The sequence below is a fragment of the Triturus cristatus genome, chromosome 5_2, assembly GCF_964204655.1.
Source record: "Triturus cristatus chromosome 5_2, aTriCri1.1, whole genome shotgun sequence".
In the NCBI taxonomy this organism is placed as follows: Eukaryota; Metazoa; Chordata; class Amphibia; order Caudata; family Salamandridae; genus Triturus; species Triturus cristatus.
In genome coordinates this window covers 367,482,292-367,504,201 of record NC_140588.1, presented here as the reverse complement: position 1 = coordinate 367,504,201, position 21,910 = coordinate 367,482,292, and the positions used below count along the sequence as shown (strand labels likewise).

At 40.5% G+C, this 21,910-nt stretch overlaps 1 protein-coding gene across 10 annotated transcripts in view; it reads right to left on the bottom strand.

Moving 5' to 3' along the window:
* Positions 1-4,043: 4,043 nt before the first annotated feature.
* The window catches only part of FARS2 (phenylalanyl-tRNA synthetase 2, mitochondrial), a 1,670,666-nt gene continuing 1,652,799 nt past the window's right edge, over positions 4,044-21,910 (bottom strand). For all 10 annotated transcript variants that reach the window (XM_085607209.1, XM_085607206.1, XM_085607204.1 and 7 more), the window contains one exon: positions 4,044-4,804. In XM_085607209.1, the coding sequence (XP_085463335.1) occupies positions 4,666-4,804 (139 nt within the window). In that variant the 3' untranslated portion in view covers positions 4,044-4,665. The remainder of the gene's footprint in view (positions 4,805-21,910) is intronic.

Genomic DNA, 21,910 nt, shown 5'->3' with positions numbered 1-21,910 from the left:
TGCAGAGTGCAGTGTCGCAGAGTGCAGTAACGCAGAGTAGAATAGAAGTGGCATAGCGTGCAGTGGTGGAGTGTTGTAGAGAATAGTGGCATAGAGTGCAGTGGTGCAGAATAGTTTGTGTAGAGTGCTGTACAGAGCATTGGCTCTCAGTAAAGTGGTGTTTAGTACACTGGTGTAGAGTGCAGTGGTTTAGAGGAGAATGGCATAGAGTGCAGTGGCATAGAGTTTGATGGCAGAGTGCAGTGTTGCAGAGTAGACTGTTGTTGAGTGCAGTGGTGTATATTAGATTGCTGTAGAATGCGTTGGCGTGGAGTGCAGTGTCATAGGGTATAGTGGTGCAGAGTAGCTAGTTAGTTAATAACTTTATTCAGAAGTATAAAGACATCCATAAAAGCATCACTCGAGACAAACATCATTATACAGTACTTATCGTAAAATCAGATAGGGTTTAAAATGTAGGCTAAAATTGGTAGGTCTTATAACAGTCAGTTATCAAGAAATGTTGTGTATATATATATTGTTTTGTTATAGCCCGCTTCATAAAACACCTTCCTTAGCAATCAGTTCCTGAAAACGAATAATAAAAACCAGTCTGCTACAATCAATACTAAGAACAATCAAAATCTTTTACAAATTTCCCAGAATACCAATAGTTCAAATTTTAAACTATAGCTGTAGAAAGTAATGTGAAAAGTGCCTTCATGTTTACATAAGTTAATTTGCCCATTGCATCATGTATCCAATGTCGTAGAGTGCAGTGTTGTAGAGTGCAGTGTCGCAGAGAGCGGCAGTGCGGAGTGCAGAGGCACAGAGCAGAGTGGTGCAGAGTGAAGTGGCATAGAGTACAGTGATGCAGAGTAGAATAGAGTGGCTTAGCATGCAGTGGCATAGCATGCAGTGGCGTAGAGTGTTGCAGTGTAGAGTATAGTGGCATAGAATGCAGTAGTGTAGAGTAGTTGGCATAGAGTGCTGTAGTGTAGAGAACATTGGCTTTCAGTAAAATGGTGTTTAGTGCATTGCCGTTTAGTGCAGTGGTTTAGAGTAGAGTGTCATAGAGGACAGTGGAGTAGGCTGCTGCAGAGTAGAGTAGAGTGGCGCAGCGTAGAGTGCAGTGGTGAAGAGTTCAGTGGAAGAGAGTGCAGTGTTGCAGAGTAGACTGTTGTAGAGTGCAGTGCTGTATAGTAGAGTGGCGTAGAGTGCAATAGAGCCGAATGCAGTGGTGTAGAAAGCAGTGATGCAGAGTAGAATAGAGTGGCACAGAGTGCAGTGACGTATAGTACAATGGCACAGAGTGCAGATGCGTAAAGTGTTGCACAGTAGAGTATAGTATCATAGAGTGCAGTGGTGCAGAGTAGATTGGCATAGAGTGCAGTGTTGTAGAGTGCACTGTTTTTTAGAAAAGTATTGTAGAGTGAATTGGTGTAGAGTGCAGTGATGCAGAGTGGAGTGGCATAGAGTAGAGTGGCACAGAGTGGAGTAGAGCGGTGCAAAGTGAAGTGGCATAGAGTACAGTGCTGCAGAGTACAATAGAGTGGCTTAGCTTGCAGTGGCATAGCATGCAGTGGTGCAGAGTGTTGCAGTGCAGAGTATAGTGTCATGGACTGCAGTGGTGCAGAGTAGTTGGCATAGAGTGTTGTGACGTAAAGAGCATTGGCTTTCAGTAAAGTTGTGTTTAGTCCATTGCCGTTGAGTGCAGTTTAGAGTTGAGTGGCGTAGAGGGCAGTGGAGTAGGGTGCTGCAGAGTAGAGTAAAGTGACAGAGAGTGGCGCATCATAGAGTGCAGTGTTGCAGAGTAGACTGTTGTAGAGTGCAGTGGTGTACAGTTGAGTGGCGCAGAGTGCAGTAGTGTAGAAAGCAGTGATTCAGAATAGTGGAGATGCGTTAAGTGTTGCACAGTAGAGAATAGTAGCATAGAGTGCAGTGGTGCAGAGTGCATTGTTTTTTAGTAAAGGGGTGTAGAGTACATTGTTGTAGAGTACAGTGATGTAGAGTGGAGTGGCGTGGAGTGGCGTAGCATAGAGTGGCGCGGAGTGGATTGGGGCAGAGTGGAGTGGTGCAGAGTGGAGTGGCACAAAGAGCAGTGGCGCTGAGTGCAGTGGTGTAGAGTAGATTGTTTCAGAGTAGAGCGGAGTGGTGCATGGTAGAGTAGAGTGGCGTAGAGTGCACAGTAGATTAGAGAGGCATAGAGTGGATTGGTATAGAATGCACTGCGTAGAGTGGTGTGGTACAGAGTAGAGTGTATTGGTGTAAAGTACAGTGGCACAGATTGCAGTGTAGTAGAGTGCATTGAGTGGAGTGACACAGAGTGGAGTGGGCTAGAGTGCAGTTGCAAAGAGTGCAGTGGTTCATAGTAGAGTACTGTGGAGTATAGTGCATTGGTATAAAGTAGAGTGATGTAGAGTATGGAGGCATAGAGTAAAGAGGCATGGAGTGGAGTGGTGCAGAGTAGAGTGCAGTGAGACAATATGGAGTGGCACGGAGTGGAGAGGGTTAGTATGGAGTGGTGAAGAACAGAGTGGAGTGGCGTAGAATAGAATATGCATGGTATAGTAGCACACTGCCATTACAGACACCGCATCTTCAATTTAAATAACCATTAAATTTACACAGACATACAGTTTTACTGATCAAAGTATACAGTGCAGAAACGATAATGTGTGGAAACGTCATTAAGCAGTGTATTGATTTGTTTTGATTGTATTCAAATATTTGTTACCACCATATTTCGGAATTACCCAAAAATTTGCTTAATTTGTGCTTTTCTAATTCTGATATGTTCTGAAATATCTTCACATTTCAGTTACAGACATTTAAATTTTGTTGCCTGCTAGAAAATCTTTTAATTAGTCAGCCTTCCTAAAGCACTCCTGCCCCGGCCCCTATAGCCAGAATGATTGTCACATAAATCCTCTCACTTTGAAGTCAGGAAAAGAAAAGTAAACACCAAGCTTCCTGGAAGACAGACCTGACAATTTACCTCTGTCTTTGAATGCACAGCAAATGTGACAAGATAAGAACTAGATTTAAAGGCCTGTTTACAGAACTCAAGTACTGGTGGAAGAAATCAGTAAGGGGCCGATTTGAAGTCTGGCAGCCCGAGGACCGCCAGACTAACGGGGGCGGCAGTGGTGGTCCAGCCAGCATTGCACTGGCAGTCCAACCGCCATATTACAGCTTTGGCAGTCGGACCGCCATTGCATCACCGCGAATGCCAGGGAACCGCGTTCCCTTGTGGTGGCACTGCAGTGTGAGGCCGCAATATGCTTGGCAGGGCCGCTGCAGCCCCACCAAGCATATTAAGAGTTTCCTCACTGCCAGCAGTCTCATGGCGGTGTTCACACCATGAAACTGCTGGCAGTGAGAAGCTAAGGAGAGCCTACAGGGCCCCCAGTTGCCTCATGCCATGGGGATGCATGCAGAGGGGCACATGGTGTGCCCCCCTGTCTGCATGCAAGTCCTGTTCCTGCACGGCATGGTCTTAAGAGTCCATGCCTTGCAGGACTTGCTTTGGCATTCCCATTGCGTGGGAACGTCAAAGAACTGCCCGCCAAACCAGGCAGTGAATTTCGGCAGTGTGGGAGTGGGCGGAGGCATGCTGCGCCGTTCCAGCACCGCCAAAGTTGTAATCAGGCCCTGAAATGGGTTTGGGCAAGGGAGGGAACAAAGTCACGCTGGACACCTTAAAACAAATGAACCAGCAAATAGAAAGCAAGCAAATGTGAGTTACAAACCACAAAGCCAACGGCAAGCAATGCGTGGAATACATTTCCAGGGAAGTTTTCCGAATGTCCCCAAAATGTTGTTAGCAAACCAGACAGAGCAGCTGTCTGACAGGCTTCGACCTAAAAAAAAGGACGGCTTTCAGCATTATTTTCATGTTAAATTATCTGCTATATTTCTTTGCGTGCATAGTTTCGTTGTGGTCATGGAGAAGGAACAGCATTTGACTGTATTGAAATATCAGAAAAAGAAGTGTAGGTAGCTGCTTGGATCAAGATATTTTGCGACAAGAAGTACAGTTTGTAATACGCTGTGGAACAGGATTTGCCAAGGGCTGTAAATTGTTTTTATTTATCCTTCTTGTGGCTTTCCACCGAATAATTGTCCAGATTCTAGCATTCGAAAATCACTGAACTCAATGGACCTTTTACCTTGCTTCAACTGTACCAACTTTGTTACTGTGAATGCAAGCAATAAAAAACAATCTGAATATGCACACACAACAAAGAAAAATGAAGGCCTTGTAAAGAAATTTTGTATTCATTTTTTTAAACTTTAGGTTAATTAAAAACTCTCTAAATAACACTTCTAGTGATTGTAAATTGCATTATTTTTTATAGATTCCTGGTCTTCTCATTATATGGATGGAGCACTCTGTCAGCAATGGAAAAAAGCCAAGTGTTCACTTTAAAAGGGAACCTAGGGACCAATTAAAAGCACAGAGTAGGCTCACACGGTAACACCAGGGAGCCGGCACAGTATTGCTTTTGAAAAAAATAACAATTCCTAGTTTTTTTTATTTTTCAGCAGTAATGTATCATTTTCTACAATCTTCACACTTGCTCATTTATCAAAATAATTTTTAGGTTGCAGAATTCTGAAAGACGTATTCTTCGATGACAAACTCCTCGTTTATAATCAATGGGCAGGTTCCAAGAAAGCACTTCAAAATCTGCCCTCCACTCCCAGTTCTTGTACTGTCGCTTTCTGAATGGCGGTGTGAAGGAGGTGCACCTCTTCCTGTGTGAGGGTTCTTTCCATGTGGCGGTAAGTGAGGCGGTAGCAGTGGCTCGCCCTGCCTGTCCTAGAAGGTGAAAAATAACAGAAACAAAAAAAAAAACAAAGCAAGGGTTAGAAAATGCAAAAGTCTAAACTTTCAATATCAAAAGTCCAAGCGCAGAGAACCCAAATGTGTCTGACATAGAGGATTACAAAATATAATTTGAGCTCAAATCATAAGGAAGACTTATATACAGATTTCAAAACGCAATCATCAATTTTTTATTAAATACATGGATTTTCTACCCTCTTTTTTAATTCAAATGTTTAAACTTGCTCCCTCTATCATGATATTAGCCCCCTTGAGCTTTAATCATACTGGAAGAATAGCAAATACATCAACCTGAGGAGTTCATTAAAAAGGATGAAATGCGTCTGTAATTGTTGAAAATATTTGAGCCATGTCTGCCTTGTTTTAAGTGCACGTGCTTCAAAGATATTTTTTCTTTTAACAAAAATATATATAAAAATGCTCAATACGTAAAAATTCAACATAGTAAACCATCGATTCCAAAAGGAAACCCAATAGCAGTAAAATATTCACGACCTTGTGTTATTTGTGGTTTCTCGATTCGGAGAGTCTTGCACTGTGGCTGTAAACATGTATATTTTTTAGACCAAGGTGAGCATAAAACATCTTTTCCATCCTCATTGCTTACAATCATTTTGTAGCTCACTCCTGTGTGTTGGGTAGTTCCTTCGCCTTCCATTGCTTGTAAACAAGGCTCTCCCCATTATCAAGGAGACAATGACATTGTTATCCGAAGGCTCTACAGCATGCAGATCCCGACATGAGTCTAAAAGAGCCAGTTTTAATATCTCTTCTAGTTTAATATCAGTTTGGAAACTTTGAGGCTGAGGAAGTGTGCACGCACACAATTAAAAGAATTGGACAACTCGGGATCCGTAGCCCAGTGAGTTTCTTCAAGGTTATGTATAACACTCAGAGGACGTGCTCGTCCTTTAGCCCTTTACTGACAAAGCCAAGCAGAAGGAGAGCTGTTTATAAAGACATTTTCTAATTTAAGCCCCAGAACTACAGAGACGAGACGCAAGTGCATTGCCTGTGCTTGCCATATCGGCGCGTTCCATCTGCCTCTCACATAGTGCAGCTGTTCCTTTCTTGACAGGGAACAGGAAATTACATTATTTTCAATGGTTTTGAGGATATCCGTAAGGAATATTATAAGGTAAAACTGCACGTAATGGAAACTGCATATCTATGTTCGTTCTGAAAACGGGACCGGATGTACCTTTTGGCTGGGGCGAAGTAACAGGCCTTTTAAATGTGGGCACCACGCCGACTAGGTGGGCGCACGTGAATTTCAATAAGTTGCTTTTTACATTGCTGAAAAGTCCCTTCACTTCGCGATCAGGGGCCATTATAAAGTGCTGCTTTTTGTCACAAAATTACTAACCCTAAATTAAGCCATAAGGAACCTAGATTATTGGTATGGTAGCTGTTAAGAAGACAACACTTAAAAAACACAGACATGTGGAAACTGCTTTTTTCCGTCAGTGGGAAACACCGCCACGGGACTCCAAATTGGCTAAGGAAGAGTGCTTGTTGTAGCCATCACTAAACATCTGAGGCGAATCTATCACGATGCACTATCACGCGCTTGCCTCATCAGGGAGGACAAATGAGCAATTACCCAGCTATTGACTGGCAATAACAAACATCCAATAGCATCTGTCGGCGCACTCTTATATTGCCATTGATTTTGGAATTTGCTGAACAACATCATTTATAATTCGATTTCCTGTAAATGAACAGTTGCATGTCACAGGAATTGTATCTCATGACTATATGCTTTTTTGGCAACAGCATCCAAGCTGTGAATGCTACCATCAGCTATTCAGCACTGAACAATACCATTTCCTATTGTTAAATAAGAAGGCCTACGTTTTCTGTAGAATCTCTCCAGAGAAAGGAAGAGGTGAGGTCAAGGCACTGGGCACGGCACCACAACGAAGAGAAGAGGAGAAATTGTCCCAAAGAAGCTCCAAGGTAGGGTTCCAGAAAAATCTCAACAAAGCTCTGTCCCAGATTCATGGTACCAAACCACCTAGCACCACCTCCAACTGAAGGTTGCCCAAAATTGATGTTTAATGCAGGAGAAATTCAGGCAGAAAGAAGATATGTATGTGTCATTCAACAGCGAATGGAGCGTATCCTTGTCACTTCTAGCCACCACAGGAGCAACAGATTCAACTATGAATGCCTTCATCGCCTATTATTGGTGTTTTATATAATGCTTTGACCACTTCTAAGACATCAGTTACAGAGGTACGTACATAAACCCTGGGTAGGTACTCTATATACTTAGCTCATATAATTAAATTGGTGGTTTTTGCAGGCGCTTGGGGCTAGATGTAATAACATTAGGAAATCGCTATTCCTAACGTATGAAACTCTTTTGAGTTTATTTCGCAATTCCTAGTGTGTCGCTAACAGACATACCTCAAGCTTATTAATGAGGTAGGTCACAATTTGAGACCCTTTAGGAATTGCAGCCATCACATTGATGGTGGCCTGCTGAGGTCAGCAGACCACCATCTCTGTGATTGCTTTTTGAGAAACCAATCTTTTAAAACAAAAATACAGCCCGTTTTCCTTAAAGGAAAACAGGATGCATTTAAAAAGAAAAAAATTAAAGTTTGCAGTTTCATTTTTTGGAGTAAGCAGTAGTCTGCGGGACCACTGCCTGCTCTTAAAAACTCTTTTTTATTTACACATTCTCAAGGGGAAGCGGTATTTGGGACCCAATCCCCCTTGCAAGTGGGTTACAAGTTACCGAATCGCATTTTGCATTTTGTACATTTAAGAAAGCCTATTTCCGGTCTCAAACGGCCCGATTCTACTAATCAGCACGTTTGCAACCGGAAAAATGCTTTGTACATCTGGTCCTCCCTTATCTGTCTCCTGAGTGGAAACTCGAAGGCAGGGTAATTAGTGCAGGGACAGAGTTTATGTGCCACAGGCTCAGGGAATTTAGGGTCCAGCTAGGATGTGGAATTGCATATTCCAGAGAGTTCATGAAAGGAAGGGAGCAAGAGAAGTCTGACAGTGGCCAGTAAATAGGGGAAGGTTATACCTAGGCTTTCCTGTTTTCAGTTTCTATTTTTGGGAAATTCTGGTGGTGTTTTTTCAGTGTTTTCCAGTGATTTCAATACCTTAAAAAACAGTGCTTTTCAGTGGTTACTCATTTTAACGCCATAAAAAACAACTGAAACAGTGTTTTACCGGTGTTTATGGAACGCTTTGCTTTTATTATTGCTTTTTCCATTTTTCTTCAGAAGTTGTATACTGCTCTACTTTTCAGAAGCTTAATACAGTCAGGAAATACATTCCATTGTCCTTTGATTCTGCAGCTCAGATTTAACAAGCATTTGCAATGCAATGGGTCTCGCATTTGTGAGTGCAAAACCGTAAAAAGCAATGTATAAGGTGACACAGAGTTGCAAGATTTTACGTATGGCAATGCTGCCAAGTTAGGTCTCCTTCAGTTGCCATCATATGATCTGAACCACAGTGGCGAGGCCATGAGAATACCCCATTACCATAGGGCTTTATTCCCTTCATTATTTTATTTTATTTTTTGCATATGTTATATAGCGCAAACTCGACCCGAAGGTATTGGAGCGCTTTACATGAGCACCGTATTTACATTACACATTCAGGCACGGGGAGATTAAGTGATTTGCCCAGAATCACAGGATGTGGGCGCGACCTCGAGGCTCGAACCCTGGTTTCCTGCACCAGAGACGGCAGCGCAGCCGACGGACCACAATTAGAATGCTTCAGTAATCATATTTTTGGTTTTAGTTTGTGTCTAATTTTGCTCCGAGTACTACAAGTGCCATAAAACACTGATTTTTAAACGTAAATCCGAGAATGGATACCCTGTAGTTAGCGTTCACTGGAGATCTTCCTGCGCCCCCTCAGCACATTACCCTGACATGAGCGCTCCTCCATGTACGTTGGAGAAGGGGGGAGGAGGGGGTAGGGGGTAGAGAGGGGTGAGGGGAGGGGGATGAGGTGGGTGTGGGGGGGGGGGGAGGCCGCTCAAGTTTCCTTATGTCTTAACTGCCAGAGCTGCCGACTTTGGAGCAGATACAGACTCATCTCTGCCTTCCTCCTCCTCTTCCAGCCGGAATAAACCTACTGTGTGTGTATCTGATTCTCACCTGGTAAAGCTCTCCGAACATGCACCTGCTGATTTCACACTTGTTCGACCAAAGAGTTCTGCAGATCGGGCGGGGGACCTTTCTTCCTTCTACGGGTTATTATGTTACACTATATTACTGGCAAACCACACCCACTGCAGTAGGGACTCTCTGCCAAATATCAACTCCGTGAAATCTGGGAGTGTCTGCAAAATACCGACCTAAACCGCGCTCTGACAGCGTAAAAATACGTTGGATTACTAGAGAAATGTGTTTAATTTGCAGACGCCAAGAGCCACGAAAGTGCACAGCTTTCTCAGTTGAACATCAACATAGCGGCCGTAAAATACAATGACGACGCTCTCAATTTAGGAGGTAAAGAGTCTTGATTTTAAAAGCCCCAAATATCTGCATGTTAACATTGTAACGCGACGAAAGAAGGCACTTCCTTGCACGCTATTTTTTCCTACCTTCCCTGATTTCCCAGCCATCTGACGCATAACTAACTATACATTTAATCAAGATAAAAGGGAGGCAAGTTAGCTCCGGGGCCCGCACGCACTCACCGCCTCATCTTCGCTTCTTTAGGCTCCCCGTTGGTTGTCAGGGCCCCCTAGACGCCTGCCAGCACGGGGGGGTCCACACGGCGATCCACACACCGAGGCACCAACACGGCTCCAGGGCAGAAGGGGAAAGAGTGCACTCAGTTGTTCCAACAAATCGCCTAGCTCAAGCGATCCCAGCAGTACCACAGCCTTTGGCGGTCAGGTCCGGCAGGTCGCTCCAGTGCCGCGATGATATGCATAAACCTGGCAATGAAGACCGTTTCTGCGCTCAGCCCCGCCCACAGGGGCTCAGAGAAGGGGCGAAAGAACAACAAAGCCTCGTTATCTAAATGGTCTTTTTAAAGATCTGTGAAGTACTCGGGTGCGGTCGCAGTCAGAGAGACGGCAGTCCACAACAGCTCCTCTCCCCCGTCAACTATGAAAATCAGTGACACTCGGTTTAAACCGGGTCAGCTGATTTTCATCTGGTAGGGTACTGTCGGTCAGATTCGGTTTAAACCGAATTCCGGACAGCCTAGTTATACCTTAATGGATCTCCCGAATAAATGTTCACTTAAACCATTAGTTTTTCTCAAACGAAGGTGGCTTGGTTCGCTCTCCGGGCTGGGTTGAGAGTATACGAGACACCAAAAACACTGTATTCTATAGGACCTGTGTTAGTGCTTTCGACACTTGAATATTATTGGGAAGACAGCATGTATGTTGATTGATTGGAGAATGCTCATTGACTTCAAGAAAGAATGTTTTTTTCAACAGGCAGTCTTGACTAGGTAAGGCCCAGAGGACTTTTAATTTAATTCTAAACTACACAGTGAGTCAAAGGAGACATATTAAGATGCAGTTTTGTAAATTCACCCTACTAGGGATTAAGGCTAAGTTTGACCAACTAAATTGCACTTACAGTCTCTTGAGTTTTTTGGAAGTTTGCTTACATTTAGAGCTGACAGGTTTATGGTTTTTTTTTAAACTTCACTCTGCATTTTTCTAGATTTTTTTGTGTTCAGTGAAAAATGAATTTATGACTAGCATGTACGTGACTGATAAATAAAACTAACACATGGAAGAGTACAGGGTTTTAATGGTCTAAGCATCCACTTTTAATGCAACAATGCACTCATTTGAAAGATGTTCTTGCATCTTTACCTGCTGAAACTTCATGAGGATATTTCATCGCTATTTCTTTAAATCCTAAATTGTCAATCTGTTCAGTTATAATTGGCAGTCATCACTGACAGCACTAACAGCCAATCAAAATAATGCATCATTTCCATTTTCCCTTATTAAAAATAAAAACAGAAAGGTATAAGGCTGGCTTTCTGCTTGTGTTTATTGGTAAAAATCAGTACAAAAAGGGAACTGGGCTCCTGATTCATAATCCAGTAGCAAGTTATTACAAGGTCTCAGGCCAGCCCAATGTAAAGGTCCTTTTTAGGAAAGTTATAAGTTCCTTTCAGAATTTCCTTTATTTAGGATGAGAAAGTTAGGTCTACATAGAATTAGCAAATGGATCTTTTGCTTTTTGTATCATAACTGAAATTATTCCCGAATTTGCTGACCATACAACTAAAATAGCCTTAGCTGCTGCATCACCAAACACTATGATCTCTGTTTTCCTACCATTAAGATAGAGATCGCTCTCTTCCTTCTTAAAATATGGAAATTCAGACACTTTGTGGTGTTACCAAGGCTCCTCAATTTGTATTCTTGTTACTTGAGAATCCCAATGTCACTCAACATATACCTAGACTCCCACATGTATACACACACACGCACATGAATGCACACACACACACACACATAGATATCTGATTTAAAATATAACAATTGTAAAGCCTTCAAACAAAGCTGGGATAGGTAGAACTTCCCTTTAGCCAAACCCCTGGATGAGAGGAGAATCAAGAATTCATCACTTTTACCTCAGATTACACCATGTATATATTAATGTGTAAAAACGTGTCTTCTAGAAAACCTCAGACTCATTAAAAACAACAACCAAAATCATTCTGTAGCAAGACACTTAGCAGATGTACATAAAAATAATCCTGATTTGGCAGAATATTCTGGTATACATGGAGTACTAAGGCACACACAAGGAGTTGATAGAACCCTACAATTGTGTATATTGGAATTGAAATACATAATTGATTGTCAGACCCCACTGTTCCTTGTCCATGTGATGGAGTCACTAAACAGAGTGTTGTACATTTTCTCCTTACATGTGATTTATATACGCATTTGGGCATTTTCTATCTGAAACCACTTTTTAAAAAATACGGGTCTCGAACTTTGAAATCTGCTTCGAGCCTGTTGTTCACTCTAAATGAGACAGATATATGTTTTTTTACTGCCACGTTTATTTTAAAATCTATTGCTGCTAGAAAAAGTATGGTTTTTTAACCTTCATGTTTGGATGGCTGATTATTCTATTTTAATACTTGCTTTGCGATTCCTTCAAATTGTTTTTTGGTTTAATTACTTAGGAAGTTTTATATTTGTTGCTTTGTGCTTTTGTGATTGTTTTTAATAATCGAATAAAGATTATTTTGAATTTAATTGAATTGATTGTCAGACTAATTTTCCATGGGTATTGAATCCAAACAAAGAATTAAGTACACTTTTATAGGAATGTATATGCTTTGAGTGTTTCTGTGCCTGAACATTTTTACATATTTTTCAGTTGTCTTTAGGCAGATGGATACGACAGGAATTGAAATGTAATCGAGTATTTGAATCAATGATCCTGAAATCACAAGTTGACTACACATAATCAATATTATCCTTAGAACAGTTAATTTCTATAATTCAGAAAATCAAAATTCAGTAAAAATAATCATAACTGAAATCAATATGATTAAGTAGCCTACTACTTTTATAGTCATCCTAAATGAGTTATTGTCATACAAGCAGATGGACTTAGGATCTTGTGTTTTAATGTTTTGAATATCTTAATCTTCTTTAAAGTATACTCATGATTCTTATTCTGTTGCCACTTATTTATGGGTAGCACTAGGAGTCTTTTCTTACACTAGTTCACAATAATGAACAAAGAAAATACTTTTCAGAGATTTAAATGAGGTATGAATGACAAGTCAATAGATATAACAATTAATATTTTTTCGATGCCTATGAAATATTATTTGGATGTTTAGGAGAAGATAATGAGGAATAGGATATAGAGCTATGGTTTTGTATGCTATATCTGAAAATATTGTGCATCTTAAAAATCCTGATAATCTTTTATACTATGGTTTACACTGAACAGAATATTTTTTCGAGCTCTAGTCCAAGAGACGCTTAGGCTTTTATTTTTGTTTAGTACAGTGTAAGATAAAAGCTGTAGAAGGACTCATATCTATCACAGGTGAACAAGGTTCCCTTAGAAACCGAAACACGTTGGTGTTTTTTGACACCTGTGTCGAAATAAAACACTTTGCCATTTCAGTGTGAGCTTGGATTTGTTAGTCCATATGAGACTTAAAATCTAGAGATAAAGAAAACATACCATACAAAGGAGACATGACAAACTTGTTGTTAAGAAGGGAATGATTTCAAGAGGGATCGAGGCTACTTTGTGGTTCCCGGTTTCACTGCAACTATCTAGTGATAGAGCAGAGGTATTTCCTCTCACCAATTTACGATAATTAACACAGAAATGATTTGTGATACTACTTTACATGGAATTGACAATACGTGTGTTAGGCTCTACGTTCCAAGAAAACTACAAATGAAGTTCTGATTTAGATACTGAATCGTAAAAGCATGCAGAATGTTAGAAGTAGTTTTGTGTTACACTTAATATTCAATAAGTAGATGTGAAAATAAAACAACTAAATGATGTGATTTTGTGATTAATGTGATAATAACAATAACATAGAAGCTCCTATATGAGAATTAAACACTTCACGTGTTAAGGATGAATAGTATATTAGAATGTGTACTGTGGCACTGGAAATGACAAAAGAAAAAGTAAGTGCTACAAGAGGTTATGTTAAAATTACATTTCGTAAATCTTATTTTGATGTGCCTTTAAATATATATGCCTTAATAACATTTAATGTGCAAAAGAAACTTACAAAGGTATATGCGAGTGATAGTGATATATAAAAAAGATTATGAGTACCCTATACTTACATAAATTAATTGCGATCCTGTTGAAGTGATATTAATATGTTTAATTGAAAGATTAATACATTATTATATGTAACGTGAGATTCATATTTTAGCACAATTGTATTGTGTATGAGCTGCGTTTTATGACGACCTCAACTTTGCTTCTTCTCCCAATATGAACTTATGAACTGAATAGTTTGAAGCCTATGGGAACTTTTTGTAAAGTTACCACCTGTGTTCTAACTTCCAATTGCCTTCTTTGACACTTGTAGCACACTTGATTAGACTTGCTACAAAAGTGCTACATCCTAGAGCAAATGTTTGAGAATTGACCAACAGAGGATGAGAGGATAAAGTCATCTACTTTCTGAATGCTTAAATTAACTTATGACTAAACTACAATGGCTCTTAGAATATTGTGAGGAATGGATTACTTAATTCTTCTGAATCTGTATACTTTTTACCTACTACATCATCTGATCCTATCGAGGGTGACCAATGGAACAGAGTGGTCTGATGGTGATGTCAAAGGGTGTACACCTGGAATCGATGGAGTATAATTGCTCAGATTTTGAAACTGATGGGGTGGCACCTATACCCATCTTGCGGCATAGAGACTGACAATTTGGACTTCCAGAAACAACAAGAACTGCGATGAAATACAACGACCTGGTGCCGGCTGGTATGCCATCGTAGTGGAACCTTTTCGACTGAAAGGGTTCGTGTCAGGACAGCTGTGGCATTGACACTGCAGTGTTGGACAGAGGTAGATATTCTGTCTTAAATGAACTGGAACTGGTCATTTGGAACTTATTGGACATTCCTAGAAGGGTTGGTATGAGATGCAATTGACTTGCCCTATTGATCAACCTTTGCTAAAATAATAATCTCCTTCGGCTGAGGAAGATAAATCTCTTTATATTTGGATCTCGCAGAGTTTGCTAATGCTTTATTAATCCTGATCTAATTTTAATTTAGGGTTGTATGCTATTCATTTGAAACAAATAGAAACACAACAACTTAGATTAATTACTCTGCTGATTCTGACTCATTATTTGTTGTGGCTAAGCTCATTTTGATTTTGTGGTTTCATCTGAAAACAGTTGTGGGATCCTTTGAGAGTTATGTATAATATTGTATGTTAGCCATTATCTTATTCTCGGTCCCAATTTGATAATTGCTCATCCTATAAGCATTCCAGTCCCTTCCAAGGGAGAACAAAATCCATTGGAGGACCGTAAAGATCTGGTTTGGTAGCTTGGGTGAATTTGGGATAGGATAAAATTAGGCAGATACTAGTTTCAACTTAAAAGGGCCCAACACGTTAACGCGACAACACTAGTAATGGGAATTCATGAAAGACGTACAAAAGGTACCCGATCCCTAATACTGCTTTAAACATTTTTGACTGGCAGGGGAGCTTACTACGGACTCCCTCTTTGGCGCTTCTTAAGTCAACCGGCTTCTAAATACATGGCAAGTGCCACTGACTCTTTTTTTGGAAAGTGATTATTTTCTACTGAAGGCCCCATGTATGGACTCTCACTAGCAAGGGATTCAGAAAAGTATCATGTTCAACTAAAATACGTTGAGGGCCCGGGTTTTCGTACATGAGACAATGCTCTCATCTCTGTGATGTTTTTTGTATGGATCTGGTGCAATGGTTTTTTAGAAGAAATTGTATTACACCAGTGACTATTCCACTTACCTGCCTTGAAAAAGTCAAGATTGAGGAAACACGTGTCGGCTGAGTTTTCTCTGGCGGCGTTTCTTCAAAATAAACCAACTTTAAATGGAAACAGGATTGTGTTCTTTGTGAAAACAGATCATTGTCTGGACTCATATGCACCAACTGCGTTCTAACAATATAATACTAGTACAAGATTGATGAAAAGCACGTTGTCATGTGTCTATTGTTCTGGATTAAGTGCCTTTCTTAGAGAGTGCTGGTTGCAGTTCCTCTATGTGCTCCTATTAATGAACATGTTGGTTAAGATAAATTGGGCTTGTGTTTGAGGTACACAAAGAAGATCAAGCTTTTGTTGTCCTCATATATGACGATGTCTATGCTGCTAAGTTTCATGCTTGAATGATCAATAAAAAATATATTTTTTAAATGTATCAGCAACTAAAATGTTACTGTCCCATTGCTCAGTAGACCTGGATACATGTTGCCTAACAAAGCAAGAAGGGATGCACCAGCCCCACCAGAATTCGAACTCAAGTAAGCACAAGTCACCGTGATGTCCACAGTAAGCTCCTATCCCATACACAGTTAACACAGTCCACACAGCTAACATGCTACTCACTCTAGGTCAGTTCCAATTCACACTCTCAGCCCTTTAACCAAAATATTGTCGTCTACAGTTTCAAAGATTGAAGTAAGGTAGAGTAGAATTAATAGTTTCCCTCCTCTTGTGCTCCCATCTATTCACCCACCTCTATCTACTTCCGTCGTGACATCCTCACCATTCGCCCCGTGGCAAGAAATCTATGTGTACTGTTCAACAATTCAGTGCATATGGAGGAGTTTACTACTACCACCACTAAGGAACCCCAATGCCAAATAATGAACCTAAGCAGAATACACTTAGCCTTCCATTCCAAACTGCTAATAAATTACCTACCCTCCCTCAATATTACTCCTTCCCACTGGACAAAGTGCTAAAATTTGAGAGCACAACTCTAGTCTGGTGGTATAAGCTTTATTCGATATAAAAAATATCATAAAAGCAATACATTTCCAAGTATACACATTATTTACATAAATAAAATAGGTTAAAAAGTCATTAAATCAACTCTAGTCAATGTGCCCAGACCCCCATAATCCCAGTGCCTAATTTCTAATATAATAAGTGCCGGTGGTCAAAGCTCTGCTCGCTATTAAATGTCAGCACCAAATACCAAGGCTGCGTAGCCTTTAATCCACCCCAGGTATCTTTAATCACTGCCAGACACTCCTGGAACCTGTATCTCACTCTTACAGGTTCTTGCCTTCTCCTTTTGCAAACGTGTTTTTCCGTCTTTCGCTTTGTGTGTTTTTCTATCTATTGCTCTGGGGGAAGATCTGAAGTTTGAAAATAAGCCCCTTAACTGAGTGCTGATGCCCCCCACTGATAACCCCCGTCTCAAATTAAGCACAGCGCACACCACTTGCTTTTGTATTAGATCTGGGCAGGTCTGAGATAACAACAGGGCCTCTATATGTACATTCATTGCATTGCCCCTACACTGACTCATCTATAGTTTGACCTGCAACACCCCCTCTAGGATTCTTATCTGCAGAACAAGAGTTGCTGGTCATGCCTAAAATGCATTGTGCAGCACCCATATTCCGGTGCCTGCTGCTTACTCAATGAGTTTTAAAAAGTTTAAAAGATCCATCTCATGAGATCAGAGCTAAAGAATACCTAACAATGCACAGGATACCTGAAATGCAAATCTGCATTTAAGGAAATTATACCACGTGGCCTGCCTTTATTCTGTTTTTGTTTGTCAGTCACTATTCACAAATGTGCATCTTTGTGCAATGCCCCAATCATCTACTCTGGTTTGTGTTTGCACCGTATAACTGCATATCATGCTACGTACTGCTTCTGAATATATATGCTTGGCATTTCTGCTCAAAATGCCAGGGCGCTAATGTCAATTAAAGAATTAAAGAATGACCTACTTCACTGAAGAGAAGGGTATCCCTTCGGATGCTTGCTAGTGTAATTCATTTGCCTTTCATAGAACTCACACTGGCAGTGATGGAATAGATTGGGAAATTCTGAAGAATCATGAAACTGTCTTTTCACTTAAGTTTTAAGTTTTATGAGTGTGGTTAACGGAGTCTTGATATCATTGGATGACTGGGTATCGCTTAGGGTTGACCACTTGGTTTCTTCAGTAGAAGGATGATAATGGTATGCTCTATGGAGCCAGGTTCTGCTCCCTTTAGGATTGAGACATTTTTAAAGATGTTCGATGTTGGTAACTCTTCACTGATGAATGAGGATGGACGCGTTTCGGCTGGGTAAATGCCATTTGCTCTAGACTCCCTAAATCTCTTCATGGCACAGCTACCGCGCCAGAGTGTCCAATAAGCTACTTGAGCAACATGTGATAAAACAATAAAAAATATTGCAACCCAACATGACGTCTATGGAAAAGGTAAAAACTCTTATTCTGAGTCAGAAAAACTAGCAGCAAATCATGAAAGGTATATTAATCATGAAAGTGAGTCTATCGAACACACAGGCACAGCGTTGGGGAGATCCAGGACAGAAACACTCAAAGGCAAGATCATGAATTTGAACCCAGTGGTAGGAACAGGAGCAGACGAAGGAAGAGGCACAGCGTATAGATCTGTCTCAAACAGCAACCTCTCTTACCACCATACAAACTGGAGTGGATGAAAGAAAGACAAAAGAATGAGTAAAAGCAGAAGGACTCTAAAGTAAAGCCCCTAATATGCTCACTATGAATGATGAAAGCTCCAATACACGTCAGACCTAAACGTTGGCAAAAGAGGAGCTTTAGGAGGATGTCCCTCATAAGGATTATATTTTTAAAGGGTGGAGGAAAAATACTGAGGAGGAGGGAGGGAGCAGGAATGTAGGAAGGAGAAAAGCAGTGGGAAGAAAGATTTGGCATCAAGAGTTAAAAATGCAGCATCAATTTTTGAAAAAAAAAAGAATCACCACCCAGTGAACAGATGTGGAAAGGAAAGCGGCTCGAGGAAAATGGCCACCAGAAAACCCATTCACAGCCTATTTTTTTTTTTTAAACCAGTTTCGATTTTAAAAAAAAGACATTGAACGAATGCTATATTTAAATATTCTTGAAATTTTTTATTTATGTTATGTTAAAGAATATTTATAGAGCGCAACGTGCACCATAAAGCCCGCTCGGCAATCAACGGCAAAACATATCACGAGAGTAAAGGATAAAAATCCTGCAAAAGAATTGGTGTACGTTTTGTCCAGAACACAATGTGAGAAGAAGTATTTCTAAACTCGAAAGGAAGGTTGAGTACAGAGTGAGAAGCCTGACAGCTTGATTTTGAATTGGTTGGAGCCTATTCTAAAGTATCGAAATCACCAAGTAAAGAGAGTTGCAGTAATGTAGATGGGATCCAATGATTGCTGCAACTGTGGATGTCCTGCTGTCCAGGAAAAGTAAAGCATTACTGGCCTAAGTTTACACATCCTAAAGGTGCAAGATAAAAGAACAACAGAAACTTGGTTCTTCATGGTGAGATTAATTTCTGAATGAATTCCCAGCTTTTTACACAGGTTTTGGAAGTGGGAAAATATATCAGTCCATAGAGAAGGTGTCCAGAGTAAAGGATATTTTGTGACTGCGAGTATCTCTCTTTTTCAATGCTTATTTTTAACCACTTTTAGTCCATTGATCTCTGCACGGTACACAGATACTCATTGAGAAAGATAGCCGAGGCTTCACAGACTCGCCCTACCTTGTACTTGGAACTGCTAATGAGTACCTTAGCAACCAATTTTCAGAACTGTCCTTTGGGTTTGCAACTTCTTCACAATGCGAGATTTGAGCCACTGGCTACAAGGAAACGTGTGTAGGCACATGGATCACAGGATACAGGCCTTACTAACACGGATGCAGGTCGCCCGGTAACCATCTCAGCATCGGCTGAGACCAGGGAGCATGTTTGTTCTTTGGAACTCATGACTTGGGCTGTTGACCAAACATCATATGCAGTCGGATTCCTTTATGGACAGAACTATGCTTGGGACCATAGAACATCAGTATGTAGGGACTGAGTCACCATACCACCTCAGTGTCTATGAGCCTGAGTCAGACTAGCTATAGTGCCTCACTTGCCCTCCTAACCTTACGAGAAAAACAAGGGAATTGGCACCCCAGAAAACAACACTCTTGACCCTCTCAGGAACCGTGGTAACAGGACACACCCTTTTGTTCTCTCACTCGTACTCGTCTGCAATAAAATAAACAAGAGACACAAAGGAAGTTTATAATATTTATTTATACTATTGAGTCCTAAAATGCAGTATTTGTGACACAATTAGAAAACAAATGCAAATTAAAAATACAGTTAGCATGGTCAATAAACCATTTATCATAAAAAGCCCTGTCATATTATGAGACAGAGTATCCTAAATCCCCCCTCCCCTTCTACTGAAGCTAAATGATTATATATAAAAGATATCTAAGATTAGTCACGGACCCCGTACCTTAACATACACAGATGGACTTTCAACATCTCAGCTTACGCAGTGATCTTGTCTCAGAGCTCTCACTTCATGTGTGTATGTTTTTGGGCTCTTGTGCTCATCTACATGACAAGACGTGTGTTCATAAACAACAGCTGCATTCTCATGTTATGTCTAGGTGCTAGTGCCAGACCAAAAATAATAACAAGGGGCATCATTGTTTGACCTTGTCTTTGGTCTTCAGACAAAAATCCCAACAAGGGAACGCGAAAATATAGGTTCTTTGTGAAAGTACAATGTGGCACAAAAGCAAGCGTGTTTATCTAGTAACGTGTGCATATGACAATGCGGCCTAAAATGTGCACAATTAGGCTAACATATGGAAAACTACAATGAGCCATGCAGGAAACACAATGACACAATGACACTTTCATGTTTCTGTCTAAAACAAATTAATATTGAACAGGAGGTGGGGAGAACGCCACAAGGGTCCACCTGGTAGGAGGCACAATACCACAAAGCAAGAGGGGGTAAAGCAAAGGTGAGGGATGTAAATTGGAGTTTTCTGCAAACCCGCAGAGAATTAGGCATGCCTGTAAAGAGGTTAAATCACTGCTGTGATGGAACAAAACTGATGGTGAGAGGATAGGACAGAGCGTGGCAGTACTTCCTCATTTCAACTAAGGGCCTGATTTAGAGTTGGGCAGATGGGACAGTCAGTCACAAACATGTTATAGGATATAACGCACTTGTAATACCGCCAAACCCAAAAACAGGCCCTAAGTCCTGCATCAAACATACGACAGCCAATAGGAAAGATGGCTTTGACGAGTGTTGTCATTCACGTCTGGTTTATCTGAATCCAGAAATTGTATATTTTTCTTTTGATTGTGCGCGTACATATGTAAATATAATTCTAATGACTTAGAAAATGCCCAACCTTTAAAAAGCATTGGATGATTAAACAGTACTCCCACCTCAAAGGTATGCGGCTGAGGCATGTCAAATTAAGTCTTTTAATTAATGAAAGCCTCCTGTAGTCTGAAGAGCGGCACTTCTTTCATCAGCTATTTATAAAATGGATGTGTTAGAATCTCTGCAAATTGTGTTAACTTTGGGAAATACACTAGGGTGTGAAGAGCAAGTTGAAACGTGCTGATCAGTAAACTGCTGGATCGAGGATATAAATAATTTTGACACCGCCTCGCAGGGTTTGGTGGGATATCTTCAGGATGACACAGAAACACTATTAGAAATACCAATGGCACCATCTTACATTTTATGGAGTCAGAAATAGATTTCCCTGTCTATTTAATTTGTCTCTTTCTAGTGAATGTTTTATTTGCTGTTTTAAACTGTGTGCTGAATAGGGTAAAAGGCTGACACTACCACTGCACATATTATGATACGAATGACACACTACTGCAATAAAGAGAATATAAGGTAAAGTGCAGTTCTAGGGACCTCATACTCACTTCTCATTCACCAGACCAGCATTCCCTTGAATGACCTGCCTCACAAATCTATGGCCATGATAAGTCACTGACAGATTTTAATATGATTATTTTAAAACAGAAATGTAAGGGAGCAAATAGTATCACATTCATTTTTCTGAAAATACAGTCAAATAAGAGCAGTCACTACTAGGGTATTACAGAAGAAAAAGACACATCACTCACCTTTGGAGAACATATTTACTTAGAAATCCTATTCAGAGAAATTTGATCATGAATGTGGTATTCTTGAGAGCCCATTGTATTTTACAGCCAATGTATGCATATGGGCTTACAAAGTGCAAACCTAGGACAAACCAACAGCACTGCACAGTGAGGAAAATATATTCAGAGAAGGGTATTGATAAGAGCAACAGCAGCATAGATTAGGATGGTAGAAACGCAAGTCTGGAGGGAAGGTAGTAGGTGGTCTATGAGTGGGTGAGGTGGAGAAAGAGGGTGGGTAATTACTTCAAGGTGGGAATAAAATGTAGAGCATTCTCACTAGACTCTTGTCTCTAATTTGCTTCACCTGATTTCATAGCCATGAGGATTTCTAGAGACGAGATACTGCTTGAAGAGCAGGGTCTTGAGATGCTTT